Raw genomic sequence first — 22498 nt, forward strand, 5'->3', positions numbered from 1 at the left:
CCTGCCCGGTAGATGAGTTTGTTTTCTGTTTCCCAGATCCGGGGCTGTGGCCCAGAACGGTGCCATTGTTCTCTCTGCCAGTAAGTTCCAGCGGAGGGAGGCCTTGTGGCCTGGGGCCTGATGAAGGAGCAGGGTGCCCAGGCAGCCGGCCTGGGGAGCTGTTATCTTCCAGACTTTGGCCTCAGGGCCTCTTTCCCTGTGGCTTCTAGATCCCAGGTGTCTTCGCCTTCCTCCCCTGCACTTCTGCCTCCACCCCTGACCGGGGGGCCGGTCCCCACCACCCTGTGTCCCACCCACCCAAGCTGGGCTGCTGGCCACTACCTCTGGCCTCAGAGGCCTTCACCGAGGGTCCACGGGGGAACTCAGCCCTCCTGAGGCGTGCTCTTCACCCCTCTGGAACTGATCCTCTCCAGAGGGCAGCAGAGACAGAGGCAGTATCCCAGGGGCTTTTCCCCGAGAGGGCCAGGCTCATCTCATCTCTCTCTTCAGCTCCTCCAGCCCCTGTGCCCCTCCCCAACTGCAGAACAACGGGGGACACAGCTTGCTGTTCTGAGTGGGTTACCGGAGCTATTTAACTGTGTGCTAAGCACAGGCTAAATGCAGAATAACCCAACTATCTCCGAGGCCGTGTTTTGAGGAAGGGGTGACCTTTCTCCTAAGAGCTTTGGAGGCAGGTGCTGTGGGCACTGGTGGCGGTGGGCGAGGTCAGCAGGCAGAGGTGCCAGCCCCTCTTACTTACCTCAGGTTTTTTTTCGTTTCTTTTTTTTGTCCTTTCAGGTTGGAGGCCGGCGCTGAATCTCGCCGCCCTGGACTGTGCTCAGGAGACCAACACCGCAGTCTGCAGAGACTTCGACATCCCTGGCTTCCCGACTGTGAGGGTGTGTGACCAGGAGGGGCGAGCGGGCTCGGGGGCAGTGCTGTCGGAGCACATTGTCAGCTGCTCCATGCTTCCCTGGTGTCTGCCTGACTGCTGGGCTCTGTGGTGTCCTCCCAGGCTTCTGGGCTTGACCTGCTTAAATCACAGCCCCTAGAGCATGTACCTATTTTAGAGGCAGAAAGGGATGTGAGCTGGGAGGCAGAAAAGAAAGAGGCTCACTTGGTCTGGCACATGCTCCCCATTATAAGGAAAAGGGGCTGTGTGTGGTTGTGTTGGGATGGGCAGATTGTAGCTGTGAGAACTGATCATCACCTGAGCTGGTGAGAGCTCCCAGCTCCCAGGGGCCTCTTTCCAATCAGTTCCTCTCCCGCCTGACCTCCCAGCCTTAGAGGGCTGATCTAAACCCTGTGAAACCGGGCTTTAGGCTCTGACCCACCTGTAGGCAGGATCAGACTCAGGGGGTCTCATGGTCCCCCAGAAAAGGTCCCCTGAGACAACTGGCCAACCTCATCCTCATCAGGCAAGTGCCTTGAACCCAAGAGGCTCAGAAGTGACCTGGCAGGAGAGCCTTAGCCCAGTGCCTCGGGCGGCAGGGATCTCCATCACGGGAGACATCACACCCAACACGCGGGGGCCCTGTCACCCCGCCTCTGGCTGCAGGTAGCACGGGCTCTCTGATGAGGCCCTGCCTGCCAGCCTGCCCACCGCGGGCATCAGCCACTTAATTCACATCTGGACAACTTCCAAGGCTCTCACAGCAGAGGCCCTGGGAAGCCCAGCGCAGCAAGGCTGTGCCGTTATACTTAGCACCCTCCCCAGAGCTCAGGCCCAGCCGTAATCCAGTTAGTTCTCTTCCAAATTAAAGAATCCAAATCAAAATCTCCCTCTCCACCTATAAATAATTAGCCTGCTCCCACCAGAATGGCATCTACAAAAGCAATTTCCTCTGTGGCCACTAAGAATAATCAGGAGATACGTTCGGTAGATCTCCTTTCTGCCCGTGGACGCCACCGAGTAAGCATCGTCGACGTCTCCCCCGCCTCCACTGCCGTTGTGTCTAAGTCAGAGTCACCCAAAGAGCCCGAACAGCTGCGGAAGCTCTGTGTCGGAGGTTTGAGCTTTGAAACAACCGATGACAGTCTGAGGAGCCATTGTGAGCAGCGGGGAGTGCTCACAGATTGTGTGGTAACGAGGGATCCAAGCACCGGGCGCTCCAGAGGCTTCGGGGTCGTCACGTATGCCACTGTGGAGGAGGTGGATGCGGCCATGAAGGCAAGGCCACACGAGGTGGATGGAAGAGTTGGGGAACCAAAGAGGGCCGTCTCAAGAGAAGATTCTCGAAGACCTGGTGCCCACTTAACTGTGAAAAAGACTTTTGTTGGTGGCATTAAAGGAGACACTGAAGAACATCACCTAAGAGATTATTTTGAACAGTATGGGAAAACTGAAGTGATTGAAATCACGACTGATCGAGGCAGTGGCATTGCGTTCGTAACCTTTGATGACCATGACTCTGTAGACAAGATTGTCATTCAGAAATACCACACTGTGAATGGCCACAACTGTGAAGTAAGGAAAGCCCTATCTCAGCAAGAGACGGCTAGTGCCTCATCCAGCCAAAGAAGTCGAAGTGGTTCTGGAAACTTTGGTGGTGGTCGTGGAGGGGGTTTTGGTGGGAATGACAGCTTTGATCGTGGAGGAAACTTCAGTGGTCGAGCTGGCTTTGGTGGCAGCCGCAGTGGTGGTGGATATGGTGGCAGTGGGGATGACTATAATGAATTTGTAACGATGGAAGCAATTTTGGAGGTGGTGGAAGCTACAATGATTTTGGCAGTTACAACAATCAATCTTCAAATTTTGGAGGAAACTTTGGAGGCAGAAGTTCTGGCCCCTGTGGTGGTGGAGGCCAATACTTTGCCAAACCCCCAAACCAAGGTGGCTGTGGTGGTTCCAGCAGCAGCAGTAGCTGTGGCAGTGGCAGAAGGTTTTGATTACTGCCAGGAAACAAAGCTTAGCAGGAGAGGAAGCCAGGGAAGTGACAGGGAAGCTACAGGTTACAATGGATTTGTGAGCTCGGCCAAGCACAGTGGTGGCAGGGCCTAGCTGCTACAAAGAAGACACGTTTTAGACAATGCTCATGTGTATGGGCAAAAACACTCGAGGACTGTATTTGTGACTAATTGTACAACAGGTTATTTTAGTTTCTGTTCTGTGGAAAGTGTAAAGCATTCCAACAAAGGGTTTTAATATAGATTTTTTTTTTGCACCCATGCTGTTGATTGCTAAATGTAATAGTCTGATCATGACGCTGAATGAATGTGTCTTTTTTTTTAAAAAAAAAAAAAGAATAATCAGGGAATGCCTTTGAAGACTGAAAAGCCAAGCATTGTCCCTGGAACAAGATATCTCTGAGTTCAGGGGCTTCAGTTGCCAGGCAGAACCATGAACCATATCTGAGCCTGATGAGGCCAGGAGAATTCATCTGGAGAGCAAGGCCCCAGGCTCCTCCAGCAACATCCAGCTCTAACTCCATGTGACCTTTCTGTTCTCATGGCCAGTGAAATCCTGCTGCGTTCAGGGTTTCCACAGCCCCGGAGAGCTCCCTCCCACGCTCCTGTTACCACTTAGGGTCAGGGCCCAAGCCCCCATTCAGCTGGCCTGGGGAAGTGTCCTGAGCCAACAGCTACTGCCGTCTCATTTAGAGGTGGCAGCGGAGACATTGTTTGTCAACTGTCTCTTTTAAGTAAAAGGCTTCCATGACAGGGCCATTGTCCTATCCTTGGCCCCAAGATGTGTAACTTAAAATATTCAAAATTACTCTCCAAGGGGAGGACGGAGCCCTCTGTTCCTTCTGCTGAGGCAGGGCAAGCAGCCCCGCGTGGGAAGCTGGGGGAAGATCAATGTGGCAGCAGGAGTCCCTGCACAGGGGAAGGGGGTTGGCATTGGTCCCGTGGCCAGGTCGGGACATCCTGTGGGGGTTCGGTGGGGGCTGGTGCCTGGGACATTCTGTTTCTGTCTGAAAGAGGCTGGGGCTCGGGGGGTTGGAAGGAGGTGGCCCAGGTACGTCGGGAGATCCAGAAGCTTTTCAGCACCTATCTGAGTCATTCAGCACACACAGCCTGAGTGCCCCAAGTGACTAATCATCTCCTCAACGGCCCATCCTGCTGTGGGAGGGGTGCTGGCAGGGCCCTAAGCTGGGCTCCTTAACTGCCTTCACACTGGTGGCATCTGGCTGGGCTGGGCTGAGCTGGGCTGGTAGTGACCTGTGCATTTCTTACGAGCTCCAGAGACCAGTGTCGTGACCTCCCCTCGGCCAAGCCCCCCCAGCCTCTCCTGAGGAGCCTGCAGTTCAGTATCAGCAGGGAGAGGGGCTCTGTGCCCTGTCCTTAGGGCTCTGGTCCAGGGTGCAAGTGGTTCTAGCTCCTGATCAGTCTCTGTTCTAAGGCCCTAAGCAGTGGCTTTCAAACATTGTTACCGTGACCTACAACATTTACAGTGAGATCCAGAAGCTGGTTTGTATCTGTTATCCCTAAAACAAGTGTTTCATAAAACACTATTCTTCGTAAGTGCAGTACATGCTATTTTCTGTTCTATGTATTTTTTTAAAAGTACTGGCTGTGATTCACTAACTTGATTTTACAACTTACCACTAGATTACCTCTAGTGTTTGGAAAACACGACTCAGATTCCAGATCTCCAGAGATTCTGGCCCGTTGAGAGCCCGGTGTGCGTGTGGGCTGTGTGGCTGGACCCCGTGGGAAGCAGTACACCCTAGAGGTGGGCCTGGCTGCCAGCAGGCCAGAGAGATGACCCTGTACCTGTCTGCCATCCCCTGGGGACTGGAGCCTGTCCTCGCTCCCACCCATCAAGGCTGAGAGCTCTAAGATGAGGACATGTGTTGAACAGGGGGAGAGAGTGTCGCTGGTATGACGGGGACAGGCCTGTACAAGAGTATGGCCACTCCCAGTAACATGTGTCATTGTCCCTTTCCTCTGCCTCCTGCGCCTTGTCTCCGTGAGCAAACAGTGCGCTTCTACCAGCCCAGCCTGTTTAGCAAACAGCTGGCCCTGCAAGGCGGTCCAGCTGTGTCAGGGCCCTATCAAACTGGAGCCGGTGGCCATCTGGAAGAGAACAGAGGCGGGGAGGGAAAGGTAGCTTAAAGCTGGTTTTGGCTGGAGCTTGGGGACCTAGAGGCTGGAACTTCAGGGGTAGAGGCTTTGCCAGTGGGCTGCAGGAGTGCCCCTCAGTGGGTAATGGAGTAGGACCCTTTGTAGCCAAAGGCCTGGCTGGGATCAAGATTACAGGAAGCAGCAGCATTGGGTGGGAGAGGACAGAAGTCTTCCCTTTGCAAGATTCTGAGGAGATAATTGACACGAGTTCAAATCCTGGCTCCCCTGCTTACTGTGACTCGGGAAGTCATTTAATGCCCTAGCCGCTGGCCTCAGTTTCTTTGTCTGAAAAATGGGATGATAATATCTACCTAATAGGATTGTTGCCAACTATGAAATGAGGTCTTACGTGTGAGAGTGCCAAGACAAAGTTCCATAAATGTTAGTTGTCTTCCTTCCTGTTGCCCTATGGGCTCGTGGTAGCCCCTCTGTAATACCCCATTTGAGGCAGTCCATCCATCAACAGCCGTTGAGTGAATATTTGCTCGGGGCACAGCACTGTGCTCATCATCATGGAGAAGCCAGACCTGTAGGCCATGGCCAGAAACATAAGCGAGGGCGGCCAGACAGGAAGGCGCTGCGCTCAAGGGCACTCAGAGCTCCCAGCTAGTTGACAGGCAGAGAGTGATGTGTACATGGTGAACGCTGGGGGAGTTTGCCTGGGGTCACTGAGTTCTTTCCTTCCCACATCAGAAGAGGACTTCATGGGGGAGGAGGAGTTCCCGGAGGTGGGGGACTTCCGAGTGGGTGGAGTTTGGCTGGGAGAGAGGAGGAATGCGGGTAGGATGTGAGAGCAGAGGATGTGGGTGGAACAATGTGGGGAGTTGAGAAGGCTGGTCTGGCTGGAGCAGAGGCTCTTGTGCGGGGCTGAGGCAGGACCCTGGAAGGAGGGAGCCCAGGGCTGGCAAGTCCTTGAATTCAAGGCTGGGAGTGGGGAGTACCGTCTGGGCTGTTACTTTTTCTGGCTCTTGTGAGATGTCAGGGAGGAGGACAGGACTCAGAAAGACATCTCCTGCCTCTCTCTGGAAAAAGGAGATAGGCCCCCCTCTCAGCAGTCACCTGCCCTCTGCCAGGTCTCTCCTCCGCTGACGGTGCACAAGGTAGGAACGGTTAAGCTCGTGCATCCTCGCAGGCTCACTGTAGGGATTTGGAGGTCACTCTCCTTAAAACTTGTTTTGAAAGCTTGGATTCAGTGCCATTGATGGTTGCCACTACAAAGCGTGCTTTCTGTTTAGCCTTATTTGGCCCCCAGGAAGGCAGTTGCTCCTGGATAGGTTGGTAAAGACCTGCCCAATGCCATCTGGTCACCTGCCTTTGGGGACACAGGGAGGATTCCAGGGGCTCCACGGTTGGGGAGGGCAGAAGCTCCTGTGTCAGGTGTTGAGAGGAAAGGGACTGGGTACTGACCGCTTCTGGAGGAAAGGAAACTCCCTGCTGGAGTCTTAATTGCCTGTTTCCAAGGAGTGGTAGCCCTTTCCCTTGGGTAGGGCACACGCCTCCAACAGCTGAATTAATAAGGATGCAGATTAATAAGAGGACAAAAATGTGCCCTGACTCGATTTTAATGTGATTTTTGCATGAGCTTCCAAGCTGATCAAAGGGTAGAGATTCTCTGTTCAACTGAACAGATGTCCTTTGAGTGTTTCCATGTCCTAGACACTGTGCCAGGCACTGTGGGGCTTGCAGAGGTGAATAAGCTATAGTCCTGCCCTCCCAGGTGGGAGGTGGATGGGTGGGAAGTGTGGGTTCAAGTCCATCGTAGCTGAAATGTAGCTGAATGGGGGCGGGGCAGTGGGAGGTAAGTGTGGGTGGAGGCAGATCCTGGAAGGCCTCGAACGCTCTGAGTTTGGACATTATTCCTTGGCAGTAGGGAGTCGTGGAAGGGCTTTGAGGAGGAGGGACATGATCAGACCAGAATTGTCCCTTAGAAACCCAAACAAAGTGGCAGTGAGGGTGATGGCTCTATCATTTGAAAAGATGGAGCATATGACCATTTCTGAGGGCATCAGGTGGGGACAGGTAGAGACAGTTGTAGTGGCCCAGGAAGTAGGTGGTAGGCTCTGGTCTAGAAAAGGCAACTGGTCTCAAGGACTGTAGAAGAGATATCACAAAGGTCAAGTTCACAGACCACAGGAGTTGGTCTGGGTGATGGGGAGGAGGGCGATCACTGGGTGAGGGAAGGAACATGGGTGGAGAAACAGGTTGTGGGAGGGGTGACTCAGTCTTGCAGAGTGTGTGTGTATTGGGGGAGGGCTGCCCTGACACCTGGAAGAAACAAGTTAAGACAGGTGAGGACCTGAGACGGGGTTCAGGTCACGAGCCATTTGGACAAGGTAGATGACATCAGCAAGGGAGACAAACAATGGGTTGGTTTGTCCATTCACCCATTTATTCACTCATTCATTCAAAAGCATAGCTTGAGCCCCTCGTTTGTGACAGCGCCTCCCAGGGCTTTTTAAACAGCAGAGTGCCATGGTCCGACACGTGGCTGGAGGAGAAACTGGGGGCAGGAGATGGCACAGGAGAGGAGTCCAGAGCAAGGCTGGGACAAGGGCGAGGGGAAGGCTGTGAAGGTGGCCATGAAGGTCCGGGCAGTGTCAGGAAAACCAAGGGAAGGTGGTGACATGAAGGCAAAGAAGGAGAGTGGCGGGAAGATGTGGCACAAAAAAAAAAACCCTGGCCGAGGGGGGAGAAACAGGCAGTGATAGCATCAGATACTGCAGAGAGAGCAGGAAGGGCTGGAAGGTCATTGGACCAGCCAAAGAGAAGGTCAGCTGAGCTTTCCAGGAGTGGTCCCAGCTGAGCGGTGGGGGCATGAGCCGCAGCCAGCTTCGCGGGAAGGAAGAGGACTGAGGGCAGACACTGTTTCGAGAAATTTGGTAGCACCGGGAAGTGCTGGAGAAGCCTCTGTTCCCATCCTCCATCCCTTCGTGTCCTGTTTTTTAACTTTAGATTAGGAGGATCTGAACCTGTTTGCAGGCCTAGGGAAGGAGCTGGTAGACAAGGGGAAAGATGAAAGAGAGATTAATTGATAGGAAAAAGTTCCTCTAGAGTGTGAGGTATGGGAACCAGCCCTCACTTGGTGACATTGTTCTGGAAGGTGGCTGGGAAGCTTCTGGGGACAGAAGGGAAGGCTGCGTGACTGAAGTAACTGGAGAGAGGAGGGGGCCTTCCCTGTGGCCCTGTACCTCATGAAGGAGGGGAGCTCTTGGAATTCCTGCACTCCCCTCTTGCAGGCTCCTGTCTGACTCCCCACTGCCCACAGCTGGGGCCTTCAGAAGGCTCAGCTGGGGTCTGGGGAGGCCGCCCTTTGATGGAAGTAATGCCAGGCCCTTTTCCTAAGGCACCTGCTCAGATCTTGGAGGCCTGCTGGTTGAAGAAGAGTCAACCACACTACTTTACATGGCTGACAGTAACAACTGTAGCCGTGGAGAGCCACATGGCTTAAGGCGTCAAGACGTCAGTCATGTTTTTATGCCTGTGGAAGCAAGTTGAAGTCTGTTCTGTCTGTACAAGGGCACCATCGCTGTGAATAACTGCAGCTGTAAAGGTCATCCTCTGGGTTACTATCTGTGAGCAAACCAAACCTCAAATAGGTGTGTCTTTTATTTTGTTCCTGAGAAACAGTGTCAGCCCATAAATGCCTTAACATGCTTTATCTACTTGATTTCATGTCAGTCCTAGAAAACTCGGCTCGTTTTTACAAGCGTAAGGATAGCGTATACTTTTATTCATTCAAAATGTATTCAGTGACTGCGAAGAACACTCTTATGAATATATGTGGCATGTGTCCGTGGCTGGTTTTCACCCAGAATAAAAGTCTATATGAATGCTCCAAGTAGAGAGAGAATAACACAGGGTCCAGGTGAGGTCAGCAGTAGCGGGAGACGGTTGCAGGTGGGGAGAGATGGGCGGCTCCTCTGCATCTTTGTTGTTCATGGGGATGAGGGGGGAAGGTGGCCTCCAGAGTTCAGTTTTCTGCCTACAAATGGCTAGAACCGACAAATCTAGCTGATCCGTGTTTCCTAGGGTTTCAAAGGAACGAGGGAAGGGGCTGATGACGATATAATAGTGATAATGTTAACATTTATTGATTTCTTACTGTGTGCACCAGGTACAGTGCTAAGCACTTTGGATGTATTGTCATTGAATCCTCGCAGCAATTCTGCAAGGTAGATGGTGTCATCCTCATCTTAAAGATGAGAAGGTTCAGAGAGGTTAATAGAGTGCCCAAGGTCACACAGCAAGAGCATAGCAGAGCCAGGCCTTGAACCCAGGTCCGGTAGACCTGAGGGCCTACATTCAGCCACCAGCTTGGGATAAGGCCGAGCAGCTGTGCTACTCGGCAGAGGCCCAAGGTGGCTACAAGTAGCCGCGAGGTTAGGGACCTCAAGAGGAGGCCTCTTCCCAGACTGCAGGCTCTCCCCCAGGCAGTTAAGTGGCCATCTGTCAGAACAACTGAACTCTGTTACCTCCTGAGCCCAGGAGAGCTCAAGCCAGAGTTCTGGCAGCTCTCCCACCGCTTAGACAGGAGCTCAGATTCTAAGGAGTTGTCCTCTGTTCTCTCTGTCCTCTCTCCCAAGGAGGCAACAGACTGGGCCTGGGTGTCATGTACATGGGGAGAGAGTTAAACTGGCCCATCTGTAATAAGGCTTGTTTCTTCAGGGGCTCAAGCCCACCCCTCAGTAGAACCAAACTGGACACCCCTCCCTTCTGGAGTGTCTGCTGAGCCAGGCTGGGAGTCCTCGGTGGCCAGAGACATGAGCCTCGCTGCCCCTTTTCCAAGATAAGGAGCCAGGACAGATCGCCTCAGAGAGCAGCTAACGTTGTCCAGGGTGTGCGTGGGGGGCGTGAAGCGACTTCACTTTATTTTTTTGGATGGGTCTGCATCACTTATTTATAGAGCAACTATTTTCTAGTCCCTATGTGCCGGGTCCCAGCACTTTGTAGAAACAGACCCCCCTCAGCCAGGTGTCCGAGCCGCAGCTTCCCGGGGTGCTCCAGAGCTGTGGGGGTGGGGATCAGATGCAGGACACCAGGGAGAGGAACCAGGGTCCCGCTCCAAGAGCAGAGACCTCCTGCTCTCATTTTACAGATAAAGAAACTGAGGCTCACGAAAGTGAAGTCATTTCCCCAAAGTCACCCCGTTTAGTAAGCAGCTGGGTCTCAAACACAGAGCGCTCAACTGGCGCGGGTGTTGTGCTCTTAGCTCCACTGACTCTTTTCTGTGTGTTTGCTTCCAGTTCTTTAAGGCCTCTTCCAAGACCGGCTCAGGAGCTACACTGTCAGGTGGGTGTCCCAGCTCGCGGGGTCTCATTGGTGCCGTTAGCATCTTTCTCCCCCTCTTTCGCCTGGGCTTCTCCTGGGGTGAAGAGAGCCCAGCAAGGTCTGCAGGGTGAGGAGGTCCCCACAAACAAATTTGTGTTTTCCTGGAAATGTCGTTCCCAGCCAGCCTGGAAGATGCCTTTGGGAAAACAAGGCTGAAGAAGCCCTTCCATTTGGGCCCATCCGGGAAGCAGGGAGGGTCACACGTTCCCAGAATAGCCCTTCTTGTCCAAGTGGGATTGACACGCAGAGGGGCAGCCAGATAGCGTGGGGAGGGCCCTCAGGGCCAGGTCTGAGGGACTCTCGCCTGCCCTGAGGGATGGGTCCCCCTGCCATGCTTAGGACCACAGGGGTGGGATGCCCCCGCCCCTCATACAGAGGAGGACTGAGATGTGCTCTGCTTTGCTCAGCTCATGCCCTGGGCCCTTTGCTTCCATGAGGCAAGCTGACAAGGGCACTGGGATTCATTCTCCTCTCTTCACACCCCTTGCCTGTGTCCATCCTCATTTACAGTGGCTGGTGCTGACGTGCAGATGCTGCGGGAGAGGCTCATTGACGCCCTGGAGTCCCATAATGACACGTGGCCCTCCGCCTGTCCCCCACTGGAGCCTGCCAGGTATTTGGGGCTGGGGCAGGCCCAGGGCAGTGTGACAGGATGGCAGGCCTGGCAGTGAGAGGACAGTGGGGGCAGCAGGGCTGGGGACCGGGCTGGTTCTTCCTGTTGCCTGAGTGGTGGACACTCCAGTGGACCGGAGCCCAGAGCTGCCTGGAGCAGCTGGTGGAGGGCTTCCCATTGCTGGAGGTCCTACCCGAGGAGCCCTGACTTCCTGGGGCTGACAGGGATGCAAGGGCCCATCCCACCCAGTGGGAAGAAAAAGACGGGAGGGGTTCTCTGGGTCATACCTGCTGCTGCTTCTCAGAACCTGGAATATCGGAGGGATGCAGCTGGATTTCACATGATCTAACCCAGGGAGGGTCCCTGAGAGGGTGGGCGTGGGGAGGAAAAAGGGAGACCAGATGCCGTTTAGAGGAAAGGGGATGGGGGACTGAGAAGCACAAAGCCCTGTAAAATGAAGGTGCTCATTTCCTGAGCCATAGCAGTGACCGGGGGATGGGGAGGTGACTCTCCTCCCTGGGCTGCAGAGCATCAGGTGGCTGGTGCCCTATATCTATCTACCTGCCCGGCAGCCTTCCAGGATCGCCTCCATTCTAGGAAAACAGGATAATGAGGTGCATGATGTCTCACTCTAACTCTCCCACAGAGGGAGACAGGTAGATTGAAAACACGAGGTCCTGCCCTTCTGGATGAGAACTCCGGATAGGAGAAAGCCCACCTTAAGGGGCCAAGAAGGAGCAAATCCAAGTACCAGCTGGGGTTGCTAGAGGGCGCCCAGCCACAGAACACAGTGAAGGTTCCGGTTGCTGAGAAGGCCTCAGGAGGCAAACACTGGGGCTTCAGCGCCCACACTAAGTCTGCTGGTGTCTGGAAAACTGAGGCCCTGCTGAGGGACTGTGTTTCCAAGTGTCAGTTGGTGTTGAATCCAACTCACAATGATTCTTTTATCATCTTTCCCAATTCTCCATCCTCCCAGAGGGCCTCATGGAGCCCCTGGACTGAGTATATGGTCTTGGTTTGGGGTTCCACAGCCAGACCCCATCTCTCCAGGAAACACCTCGCTCCTTCTTCCATTTCTCAATGATCTTGTCTCTGCCTCTCTCTCTTTCTTACACCCACCCTCCCTCATGGTGCCTTTTCAGCCCAGAAGATCTCAAAAGCAACCAGCCAGGTAAACCTGCCAGCCTCTCTCAAAGTGATCCTTCTAGAGAGCTTTAGGGAGGAGGCGGGGACCTGTGGTGGAAGGTGGGCTGCCTCTTCCAGAGTGTGAGTGGGAATGGACGGGATGGGGGCGAGTTACATGGTCAGCCGTCTGTGGGCTCGCTCTTCTGCCAGCCTTGGGGAGGTCTGGGGAAGTTGCCTGAGAGGCCACCTGCTCCCACCCCAGGGGCTCTCAGTGACCATCCACCCACTGGGGTACACTCGGGCCCCCACCTCTCTGGCATGGTGTTTGTACTGTTGCTGGGCTGGGCTCCACTGGCCCCATGTTGCGCCTTCTGTTTGGAGGTAACCACTGCCCCATCATTGGATCCAGAGGAGGGAAATAGGTCATCAGGTTGGGGACAAAAGTAGATGCTGTTGTCTCCTGTTACATGTCTAATGATGTTCTGCTTTTAATTGAAATAAGGGAACAAATCATTTTTGTATCATGCAATTGTTTTCTATTGAAACTCTGCATTTTTAAAACAGCTTGTATCTTAATTCTTTGATTTGGGGGGAATAATAAGATTTGCCTTCTTATTAATTTCCACCTTCGTCCTGGGGCCCTAGTTTCCTCGTATTAAAATAAGGAGGTTAAAATCTTAAAATAAAATTAGATAGCTTCTAAGATCTCCTGTACCCAGGACTTTCTGATTCTTTAGAAATCTTAAAATAAGATTAGATAGCTTCTAAGATCTCCTGTACCCAGGACTTTCTGATTCTTTAGTTCCTTTTGTATGCCTGCTCCAGGGGTGGAAAAAGCACATCTCCCAGTTGGTAGTGGCTTAGCACAGATCAAGGCTTGTGTCTGATGGGTAGTAAACACCAGCTTCTTAGGGGACCAATAAAAACTGCCCTCTAAGCCTGGGCCTTACCCAGAGCATAGAAACACCTGGTCTCAAAGCGTGCCTCCCCCGGTCTCCTCCTTAGACTGCCCGTACACACTCCTGATGCTGAAAAAACAACCCAAATAGGTGGGTGAAGTGAAGAACCAGGTTACGGTAATAGGCAGAGAGCGTCTTTTGAGACTCAGGGTTTGGTTTACTCCCACTGGAGCGCTGGCATGGAGAGACTTCCTCGAAGTCTTGTGTGCAAACAGAGGAGGAGGTGTGTGTGGCCGTATTCACGGTACTGGGTCAGCCACGTCTGCTGTCGCCGGCAGTTTTGCTTTCTTCCCACCACAGAGAGAGTGACTGCCAGCGTTGTCTCTTGCAGGCTGAAGGAGATTACTGGATTCTTTGCAAGAAATGATGAAGATTACCTGGCCCTGATCTTTGAAAGGGAAGGCTCCTACCTGGGTAGAGAGGTGAGCTGCCTGCACGGTCTCACAGCTCCTGCATAGCCGCTGGGAGAGAGCCAAGAGCAGGGCTGTTCCTGTGCCCTTCTTAGCCCAGCACTGGCCTGACCCCTGCTGGGGGAAACGGGAAGTGTAGGAGCTGGACCTTTCTGTCTGCTTGGATCTTCCTCGTGGAAACTGAGAATGATAACACCTGCTGTTTATTGAGCATTGCACTAGATTGCTGACACACGTAGTTGCTGATCTTTCTAATTAACGAAGATGGTCAAATAACAGGTCGAAGATCACACAGCCAGTGAATTGGTAGAGCAGGACTTCAAACCAGGTCTGTCTGCCTCCAAAGCTTGTGTTATTTCCACACTACCTTGCCCGCAAAGAATTGGAGTCAAAAATCGGGGGGGGGAGGGAACATCAGAGAGCCTCTAGTCCCTCTTGAGGAAACGGGGTCCCTTCCCAGGTGAAGCAGATCACAGAATCAGGCGGGTTGGAATCTCCACTTCATCACTTATGTGCTGTGTCTGTGATCACGTTACTCAACTTCCTTGAGCTTCGTTTCCCTACCTTTGAAGTGGTGACAGTTACCTTTTTCAGAGTATGTTTGGGAACGTCAAGTGAGGCGGTTTAGAGGAAGAGCCTGGGTTAGTAACTGGCACAGAGTACGTGCTTTATAAAGAGCCGTCCCCGGCCTGATGCAGAGAGTCTGCCGTTCCACCGCTGCCTCATGGACTTCGCGGGCCACTGGGCTTTTCCCAGATGCAGAGGTGGGACAGGGTCGGTGCTTGGGAGAAGTTCCAAGGCAGTGCAAGGAGATAGAGAGAGAGGGGATGAAATTAAACACCACTGTGGACTCCGAATGGTTTTCCTCCTGAAACTCCCCAAGCACAGTTGAACGCTCTGAGCTGTCTCCAGACCTCTCAGCCCCGAGAGGGGAAGCATGGAGGTGGGATGGGCAGGGAGCTTTGCTGAAGGAGTCCCATTCCAGGCCTGGCGTCATGCCTGTACAGGTGATTGATAAATGTTCATTGGAATCAGCTCTTCCTCCTACACTCCCCCATTCTCCTAGTCACCAAGGGCACTGGTCCCGTGTCCATGCAGAGGTGCCCAGGGATGGCTAGTTTGAGAGTCAGGAGGGCACAGTGGCCAAGAGCCCCAGCTCTGGAGGCAGATCGATCTGGGATTGACAGCCCAGCTCAGGCGCTTGCTACATGAGTGACCTGATCACATGATTTCACTGCTGAGCTTCGGTTTTTGCGTCTACTATACGATAGGAGTTTTATTTTTTAAAGAAATACTTACGTACATAACTATTTACGAGTCATTGTTAGAAGCACTTTTATAAAATTAACCCATTCAGTCTTCTTAACAGCCCTTGGAGGTGGGTATTGTTATTACAATTTTGCAAGTAAGGAAGTTGAGTCTGGGAGAGGTTTAGTCTGGGGGGGCAGGATTTAAACCCAAGCAGCCATGGTATACTGCACCACCTGGCTTGGTCTGCTAGTAATTGTTCCTATTTCATAGTAAGTATTATTTTGAAGATTAAATGAAACAGTCTATGTACAGAACATAATACCTATTTAATAAATGTTACCTAACAGTATATTTCTCCTTCTTAATCCTTTCTAAAAATAAAACCGTCACGTCTAAGTATGTTTTTCCGATTTGGAATATAGACAGAAAGTCTTACAAATATCAGAACAAAACTGAAACCACTTTTATTTTCTTCCAAATATCAGATACATACACTTTTTTAATTTACTTTTTTTATTGGAGTATAGTTGCTCCACAATGTTGTGTTAGTTTCTGCTGTACAGCGAAGTGAATCAGCTATATGTATACATATATCCACTCGTTTTTGGATTTCCTTCCCATTTAGGTCACCACAGAGCATTGAGTAGAGTTCCCTGTGCTATACAGCAGGTTCTCATTAGTTATGTGTTATACATATTAGTGTATATATGTCAATCCCAATCTCCCAGTTCAGCCCACCCTCTGCTTTCCTGCCTTGGTGTCTATATGTTTATGCTCTACATCTGTGTCTGTATTTCTGCCTTGCAAACAGGTTCATCTGCACCATTTTTCTAGATTCCACATATATGCGTTAATATACGATATTTGTTTTTCTCTTTCTGACTCACTTCACTCTGTATGACAGTCTCTAGGTCCATCCACGTCTCTACAAACAACCCAATTACGTTCCTTTTATGGCTGAGTAATATTCCATTGTGTATATGTACCACATCTTCTTTATCCATTCGTCTGTTGATGGGCATTTAGGTTGCTTCCCTGACCTGGCTATTGTAAATAGTGCTGCAGTGAACATTGGGGTGCATGTGTGTTTTTGAAAACCACATCTTTTTATGCCTTTTACAAATTGTTCTCATTGGAAAGAAAATTACACCAAATTGGGACTGTCCTCAAGGATTCAAGATGTGTGGTCCGCACCATTCCGAGCAGGCAGCATTTGCACTCCTTACAGCAGGGCAGATGTAGTTGGCGGCAGGAGGCTCTCACTCATCACGATAGTCTACTCTTGGAAAGGTTTCGAGTCTGGCTAGAGCACAGCTGCCACCAGGCGCCTGCTCAGGCCTTCCCTCTGTCCAGTGGCTTGGCCTACGCACCACCAAGTGTCTCACTGTCTCTGCAGGTGACTCTGGACCTGTCTCAGCGCCGGGGCATAGTGGTGCGCAGGGTCCTCAACACACAGCATGACGTGGTGAACGAGTTTGGTGTCACCAGCTTCCCATCTTGCTACCTGCTGTTTCGGAATGGCTCTTCCTTACGGATCCCCGTGTGAGTGTCTCTCTGCCCCCTCTCTCCCCTCTCCCCACGCTCCTCCTTTCTTCCTGCCTCGAGAGGCTGCCAGCCTTTCACAGGGGCTGACGGGTTCTTTCTCCTGTGAGTCTTCCGAGGAGTCCATGGGCACCCTCTGCAAGAGAAGCAGATATCTGCCTACGGTGGGTGGGGTGGTGGGCATGCTACAGCCAGGAGTCCGGGCCCAGAACGCTGCCCCCAGCTCAGCAGTTCAGCCTCAGGTCCCCGGCGTGCTCAACACCCAGCGTTGGCGCTTCTGCCCCATCCCCACCGCGGCCCTGGCCCTATTCCCCATCCTCCTCTCTCCACAGACAGACTCATTGGCAGTCTGCAAGTGCCTGGCAAGCGCTCAGCTACGCCTGACCCTCCCTCCCTTTGGTTTTCTAATTGCAGAAAAGTTCATTAGGAGCCAGACAATAGCCAGTTCCGAAATGCCAAGAGAGAACAATCAGGCCAGCCGCAGCCCCTCTGTCAGGCTCCCGCTGCTGAATGGTGCCAGATGGTGCCTCAGTGCCCTCCCTGGGCAGATGATTGATGTCCACCCGGCCCTGCAGGCAGGAGTGCGAGGGCCAGGGAGACCAAGGCTGGCCTGAGATGTCCAGTGAGCCACTCCTCAGAGCCATTAGTGCCCTCCTGCACCAGGGCTGGGCAGCGCGGCCACTCGCCCTCACCCGGCCCCAGTCACCTGGCAGCACTGGGCCAGGCCTCGTCAGAGAGCGCTGGCGGGGGGCGGGGGGGGGGGCAGGACGATGGCCGCGGGGACAGGGAGGGGCAGGAAGTGCCGGTCCTGGTGGGGAGCGGAGGCATTGTTTCCTCTCTTGGAGCTGGCGGAGGGGAAAATTGTTTGTGACGACGCTGCTTCTAGCCACCTGCTCGTCTGTAAACATGGGGCCGGGACAGTGGAGTGGAAAGCAGTGCTTCCCGGTGCCAGGTCCCCTGGGGTGTCCCGTCACGCTGCTGGTCTTCACATCCCTCCCTCCAGGGCCCTTGACCAGGAGGCGCCGCCTGCCCTTGAGGACTCCTCTTTATGAGACGAGAGAGAGAAATCAAAAGGATCGTCAGAAATGTCGTGGTTTGGGGTCGTTGCTGCTACTTTTTAAAAATCATGTATCAAACTCCCTTGACCTCCCTGGGGAGTAATGTCACCTCTGGTACCTTGGAGCAAGCTTGTGAGCTTCCTTGAGGCCACGTGCCACTTTGTAGCTTTGGTCTCTGGGGAGGGTCGTCAAACCCACCGTCCGGTCCGTGGCCAGAAGGAGCGCTGTCCCCAGAGGGCCCTCCTGCCCCCGAAGGTGCCCTGTCTCCCCACCTCTCCGAGGCAGGTTGAGGAATTCACGGGCCCAGCCGCTTTTCCAGGTGGGTTTTGACTTCAGACTGGTGTCAGAGAGGCTTTCCACAGCATGAGCAGTGAATAGAAAGGTTAACGTGAGGCAGGGCTGCCCCAATTTTTACCTCACTGAGGATAAGACCGATCCAGGTTCAAATATTTCTGAATAAACATTCCTGTCAGGTGAGCCACCCGCCTCTCCCGCCACGAGTTAGCTCTGGGGTTTTGTTCCTCCGTGCTCACTGCCTCTCCCCCATGGTTCCCTTCCCTCACAGGCTTATGGAATCCAGGTTCTTCTACACCATGTACCTGAAGAGGTTCTCCAGGGACACCAGCGAGACTGTCCCCACCCCGACTGCGCCGAACACCTCTAGACCCATAGCCCCTACCGTGTGGAAAGTTGCAGATCCGTAAGGCCACGCCTGGGCCTCCTCTTCCCTTCCCTTCCTCACCCTCTCTTCTAATCACAGACACGCCCCCCTTCCTTCCACACTCTGTTCCTTGTCACAAGCTTGGCACGTGTCATACTGAGCCCAGACCCCCCGAGGGCTGCCCTTGGCCTATGGGGGCCCCCGGCCGCTGGCCACGCACAGGAGAGTCTTAAATGGGCGGAGGCGGCAGCGTCTGCTGACTGTGTTCTTCATGATGGAACGCATACTTTCCGATGCCCACGTTCCTTAAGCTTAACTATTCAAGACCAAGTAGAATCAGCTTGGAAGGATAATGTGCAGCCTCCAAAACAACTTCCCACCCAAGCAGTTATTTCTGCAGGGCAGATGCAAGCCCTGCCCAGAGTTTACAGTCCCTTAGCAGCATCCCTTCTAGGAAGGCACCCGACCTCACTTGAATGCTTCTGGTGTCAGGAAGCTCACTACTTTTCAAGATAGCCAGTGTCATCATGCACAGTTGTCAGCACGAGGTAACTGTTCTCTCTGAGGCTCCTTGGCTGTGCCCTGGTGGTAGAATTTCTGCTTGTTGGGCAGGGAGATGGGGCTGTAGACCTCTTGCTCTGGCCCCCAGCATGGTACCACGTGGAAATGGCTGACCAGGCAGCTCAGAGCTGAGTCCAGAGAGCGACTTCCACAAGGGGGGCTGCACGAGAGAACTGGGGGCAGGGTCACTGGATTTCGGGAAGGATTTTGCATCCCAACACGAGAGACTCTAAGGGTGGAAAGTGCTAGTGGAGAGGTTTGTAGTAAATCAGGTGGGAAGGAAAGAGAAAGTAAGAGGTGGGTATGCTCATTATAATCATTCAAATTATGATTATTCAGATCATTCAAATTGCTATTATGGCTGACACTTCTAGTCTTATGTGCCAGGCTCTGCTGGGCACTTCCGTCCATTATCTCCTCTAGTCAGGGGGCCACTCCTTAAGGCATAACACAGGAACGGAGAGGTAAACTGAGGCCCCAGGACATGGAAGTGGAGCAGAGGGAGGGGACTTTGGCACGAGGGTAAAGCGCAGGTGGCCACAGTGCTCACCCCGTCAGCTGACCTCGTTGGCTTCCCACCACCTCAGGAGGCAGGTGGGGCAGGAGTCCATTTTACAGGTGAGATCACTGAGGCCGGAGAGGCGGGTTGAGTTGCCCAAGCCCCCAGAACTAGGCCACCATAGAAGGAGGCAAGAATCTAGGGGTCAGGAGGCAGGGGTAGAGAAGCAGCCCTTCCCTCAGGACCCTGAGCCCAGATCTCACAAGAGCGTGATGGGCACGGGGTGGAGCAGCCAGCTGGGAGCCTGCAGCCCTTCCCCCAGGGCTGGGGTCAGCCCGAGAGGTGCAAGATGGAGCCCTGATGCCCAGGGTCTGGCAGCTGCAAGGACGTCAGCCAAAATAAACGTAAAACCCCACTTCCCCTTCTCCCCAGCCCCATTCTCAGCCTTGGCGGGCAGCAAACCCTTGGTCTTTCAAAGAGCACCCAGCTTCCCGAGCCATGTTGTGTGGGTGCGCCCCTGTTGGTCTACTTGTCTGTCCCTAGGGATCTTTGTTCAGAACAGAGAATGAAGCTCAACCTTCTACTAGTGGCCTGATAAAAACACCTTTAGTGAGTGATGGGAGAGGCTGGCCCTGGACCTGCAGAGGGGCAACCCTACTCTGTGCCAGGAGCTGCTGAGAGTTTTACATTTGTGCTTTTGTTTGATCCTCTCAGCAACCTACCTGTGAGCAAGTTATTACTATCCCCATCTTACAGATAAGGAATTGAGGCTCAGAGAAGTTAAGTAATTTGCCCAAGATAACACAGGTAGTTACTGGCAGAGCCAAGTGCTAACCTATTTATTTTATTTTATTTTTTTACTGAAGTGTAGTTGATTTACAGTGCTGTGCCGATCTCTGCTGTACAGCAGAGTGACTCAGTTATACACAGACAGACGTTCTTTTGCATTATGGTCTATCACAGGATGTTGAATATAGCTCCCTCTGCTATGCAGTAGGACCTTGTTGTTTATCCATCCTATGTGTAATAGTTTGCATCTTTTAACCCCAAACTCCCAATCCTTCCCTCCCCAACCCCAAGTGCTAACTCACAGGACTCTGTGACCATCAGTAGTGCCTCCTCTTCTCTCCCTTTGGCCCTGGGTGCTTCTCCCCAGCCCCTGCCCCATGGTTAATACTCTTTTCTCTCCCTGGCTCCTTCTGGGTCCTTAGCTCCAAGATCTACATGGCTGACCTGGAATCTGCACTGTACTACATCCTCCAGGTAGAAGTGTCCAAGTTCTCTGTCCTGGAGGGGCAGCGCCTGGTGGCCCTGAAAAAGTTCATGGCGGTGCTGGCCCAGGTGAGCAGGACCCTGCCCTCCCTTGTCCGGCAGCCCCACACCACATGGGATCAGTGCGCATCCCTGAAGCAGGCGCCGGGCCAGCCCCTCCCTCAGGAGCTCGCGGTCGGGCTGGACACCTGGACCCGCGGCTGTCCCAGTCTACTATGGGCTGCTACCCTGCGGTCTGCGCCCTCCTCCCGTCAGCCCCGTACCACCAGGGACAACCCCCTTCCCTCACCCTGCCCTGTGCAGGGGGGTGGGTGGGACCCAGGGCCTGATGCCCTGGGGATATTCCCAGCTGGCTCTGCCTGCCTGAGTCCTCTACCTCAGGCCGAGCCTGGAGTGCAGCCTCACTCCCTGCCGCGGTCACTGGGAAAGCAGGACCCGTGGACCCCAGTGAAGGAAAGAAGGCTTTTCTGAATCTCTTTTCCCTCCCAGACTCTGGCCAAAGTCTGACGCAGCTCCCTGGCCTTAGCCGTGCCTTCCTTATTCCTTTGTAGTTTCCTGCCAGCATGGCTACTTCTCCAAGTGTGGCTCCTCCTTACTGAGGACCTGATGTGTGTCAGGCATTTAATCCTCTTAATCTCGCCGCAGGGTGGCAGGTGCCACCCCCATTTAAGAAGTACAGGTCGCTCAAGTGATGTGCCTTAGGCCTCCTGTTTGGTGGTGTCGTGGCCAGGATTTGAACCGGGGTCCCAGCTTTAGAGCCTGTACCCCTTCTCTGCCACGCTCCTTGCTCGTCTCTCAAGGTGAGATGTGGGCTGCCTCTTCCCTCTGCACCTGCCGCCTCCTCCCTCCCTGCATCCTTCTCTGCGGCTGCAGGTCCACTGCCAGTGCTGCCCTACTTAAATCCCCACGCTCTGGCTGCCGAGGACTTGCTGAGTCAGGTGCGGGCTCTGGTCCCCCTCAGAGGCTGACTGCTGACTCAGCCACCCTCGGCCCCCGGGAGCCAGGTCTGAGCCCCTCCTTCTGGCGCAGGTCTGCGGGCAGCTGGGACTACCTCTGGGGGTGGTCTGCGCCTCTCCCTCAGGAACTGCCGCCAGCCTGGTCCCTCTTCCCTCCTCACCAGGCCTGGCCCTCTGGTCCACTTGGCTTAGTGACGGGCATCTGTGGCTGCACCGAGGACCCTGTGAGGTGGCAAGTGCTGTCACAGCGCTGTTCCGGTCTAAGGCAAGACAGCTTTCAGCCCCTCTCAGATGTTCCACGCAGACTGGGCCCCTGTTCTTCAGCCCAGTCTGATAATAGAGCCTTTCCTCAGAGGCCTCGTGAGCCGCTGGGTCCTCAAGTTGCCGAGGCCCAGGGTGGCTGACCCAGAGGCTCAGAGGGGAAAAGTCCTCGAGTAGTTCTGTGTGCTGTCCTCCTGCCTGACACGTGAGGCGGGGCCCCAGGAAGCAGAGAGGGGTCCCCTTACCCCCCCAGTCCAATCCACTCTGAAGCACTCATCCCAGGGGAATTATCGTGTGCTGCTTGTATCTCTCAGCTGGACTCGAAGCTCGTTTGTGTTTGGCTCCCAGTGGGACTGTTGCAGCCAGTGTGAGGGAAAAGAATGAGACCCAGGAAATGCCCGAGCGGGGCAGAGGCTTAAGCAGCACCCTCTCCGTGGTGCCCGCCGAGCTTCTGCCCTCAGCAATGCTGGAACTGAGCTTGGGGTGAAGGAGTCCTCCCTGCCAGAAGCCAGGACCCTCAGAGAGGAAAGTGGAGGGCTGGGGGGCACGGGCTCAGGGGCATCTGCTGTGCAGCACAGCCCCTGGAGGCTGCGGAGTATTCTGGCCCTACCCTTGCCTGGGTAGCTTTATCCTGAGGAGCAATAATAGTAGCAGCTACCGTTTCTTGAGCTCTGACAAGGTGTCAGACTCTGCAAGGTACTCCTTTGTGTTTTAGCTTATCTGCATTTCTCAGAACAGACTCCACGGGGTGGGTGCTAGCATTATCCCATCACAGAGAGGGGAATGGAGGCCCAGAGGGGTAAAGCACCTTGTCCAAGGTCCTCCAGCCGGTGAGAGGCTGAGCTGAGATTTGCGCCTACGTCTCGTCTAACCCACACCCTTATGCACTCCGTGCGTGGAGCACTGAAAGGCTGAGTGAGTAGAGCTCACTCTGCCTGCTCAGCCTTAGGGACCTG

The 22498-nt window shown here is 53.8% G+C and overlaps 1 protein-coding gene and 1 pseudogene across 3 annotated transcripts in view; both read left to right on the forward strand.

The window, feature by feature from the left end:
- QSOX1 (quiescin sulfhydryl oxidase 1) overlaps nucleotides 1–22498 on the forward strand; it is a 41411-nt gene that overhangs the window by 8765 nt on the left and 10148 nt on the right. For both annotated transcript variants that reach the window (XM_082676870.1, XM_082676869.1), the window contains exons 2-8: nucleotides 778–878; nucleotides 10290–10335; nucleotides 10885–10987; nucleotides 13403–13493; nucleotides 16129–16274; nucleotides 17898–18032; nucleotides 20265–20394. In XM_082676870.1, the coding sequence (XP_082532996.1) occupies nucleotides 778–878; nucleotides 10290–10335; nucleotides 10885–10987; nucleotides 13403–13493; nucleotides 16129–16274; nucleotides 17898–18032; nucleotides 20265–20394 (752 nt within the window). The remainder of the gene's footprint in view (nucleotides 1–777; nucleotides 879–10289; nucleotides 10336–10884; nucleotides 10988–13402; nucleotides 13494–16128; nucleotides 16275–17897; nucleotides 18033–20264; nucleotides 20395–22498) is intronic.
- On the forward strand, nucleotides 1799–2868 carry LOC309828013 (heterogeneous nuclear ribonucleoprotein A1-like; annotated as a pseudogene). Its single transcript has one exon. The product of its transcript is annotated as a heterogeneous nuclear ribonucleoprotein A1-like (transcript).

The sequence above is a fragment of the Grampus griseus genome (genome assembly GCF_964374135.1).
Source record: "Grampus griseus genome assembly, chromosome: 1".
Taxonomy (NCBI): Eukaryota; Metazoa; Chordata; class Mammalia; order Artiodactyla; family Delphinidae; genus Grampus; species Grampus griseus.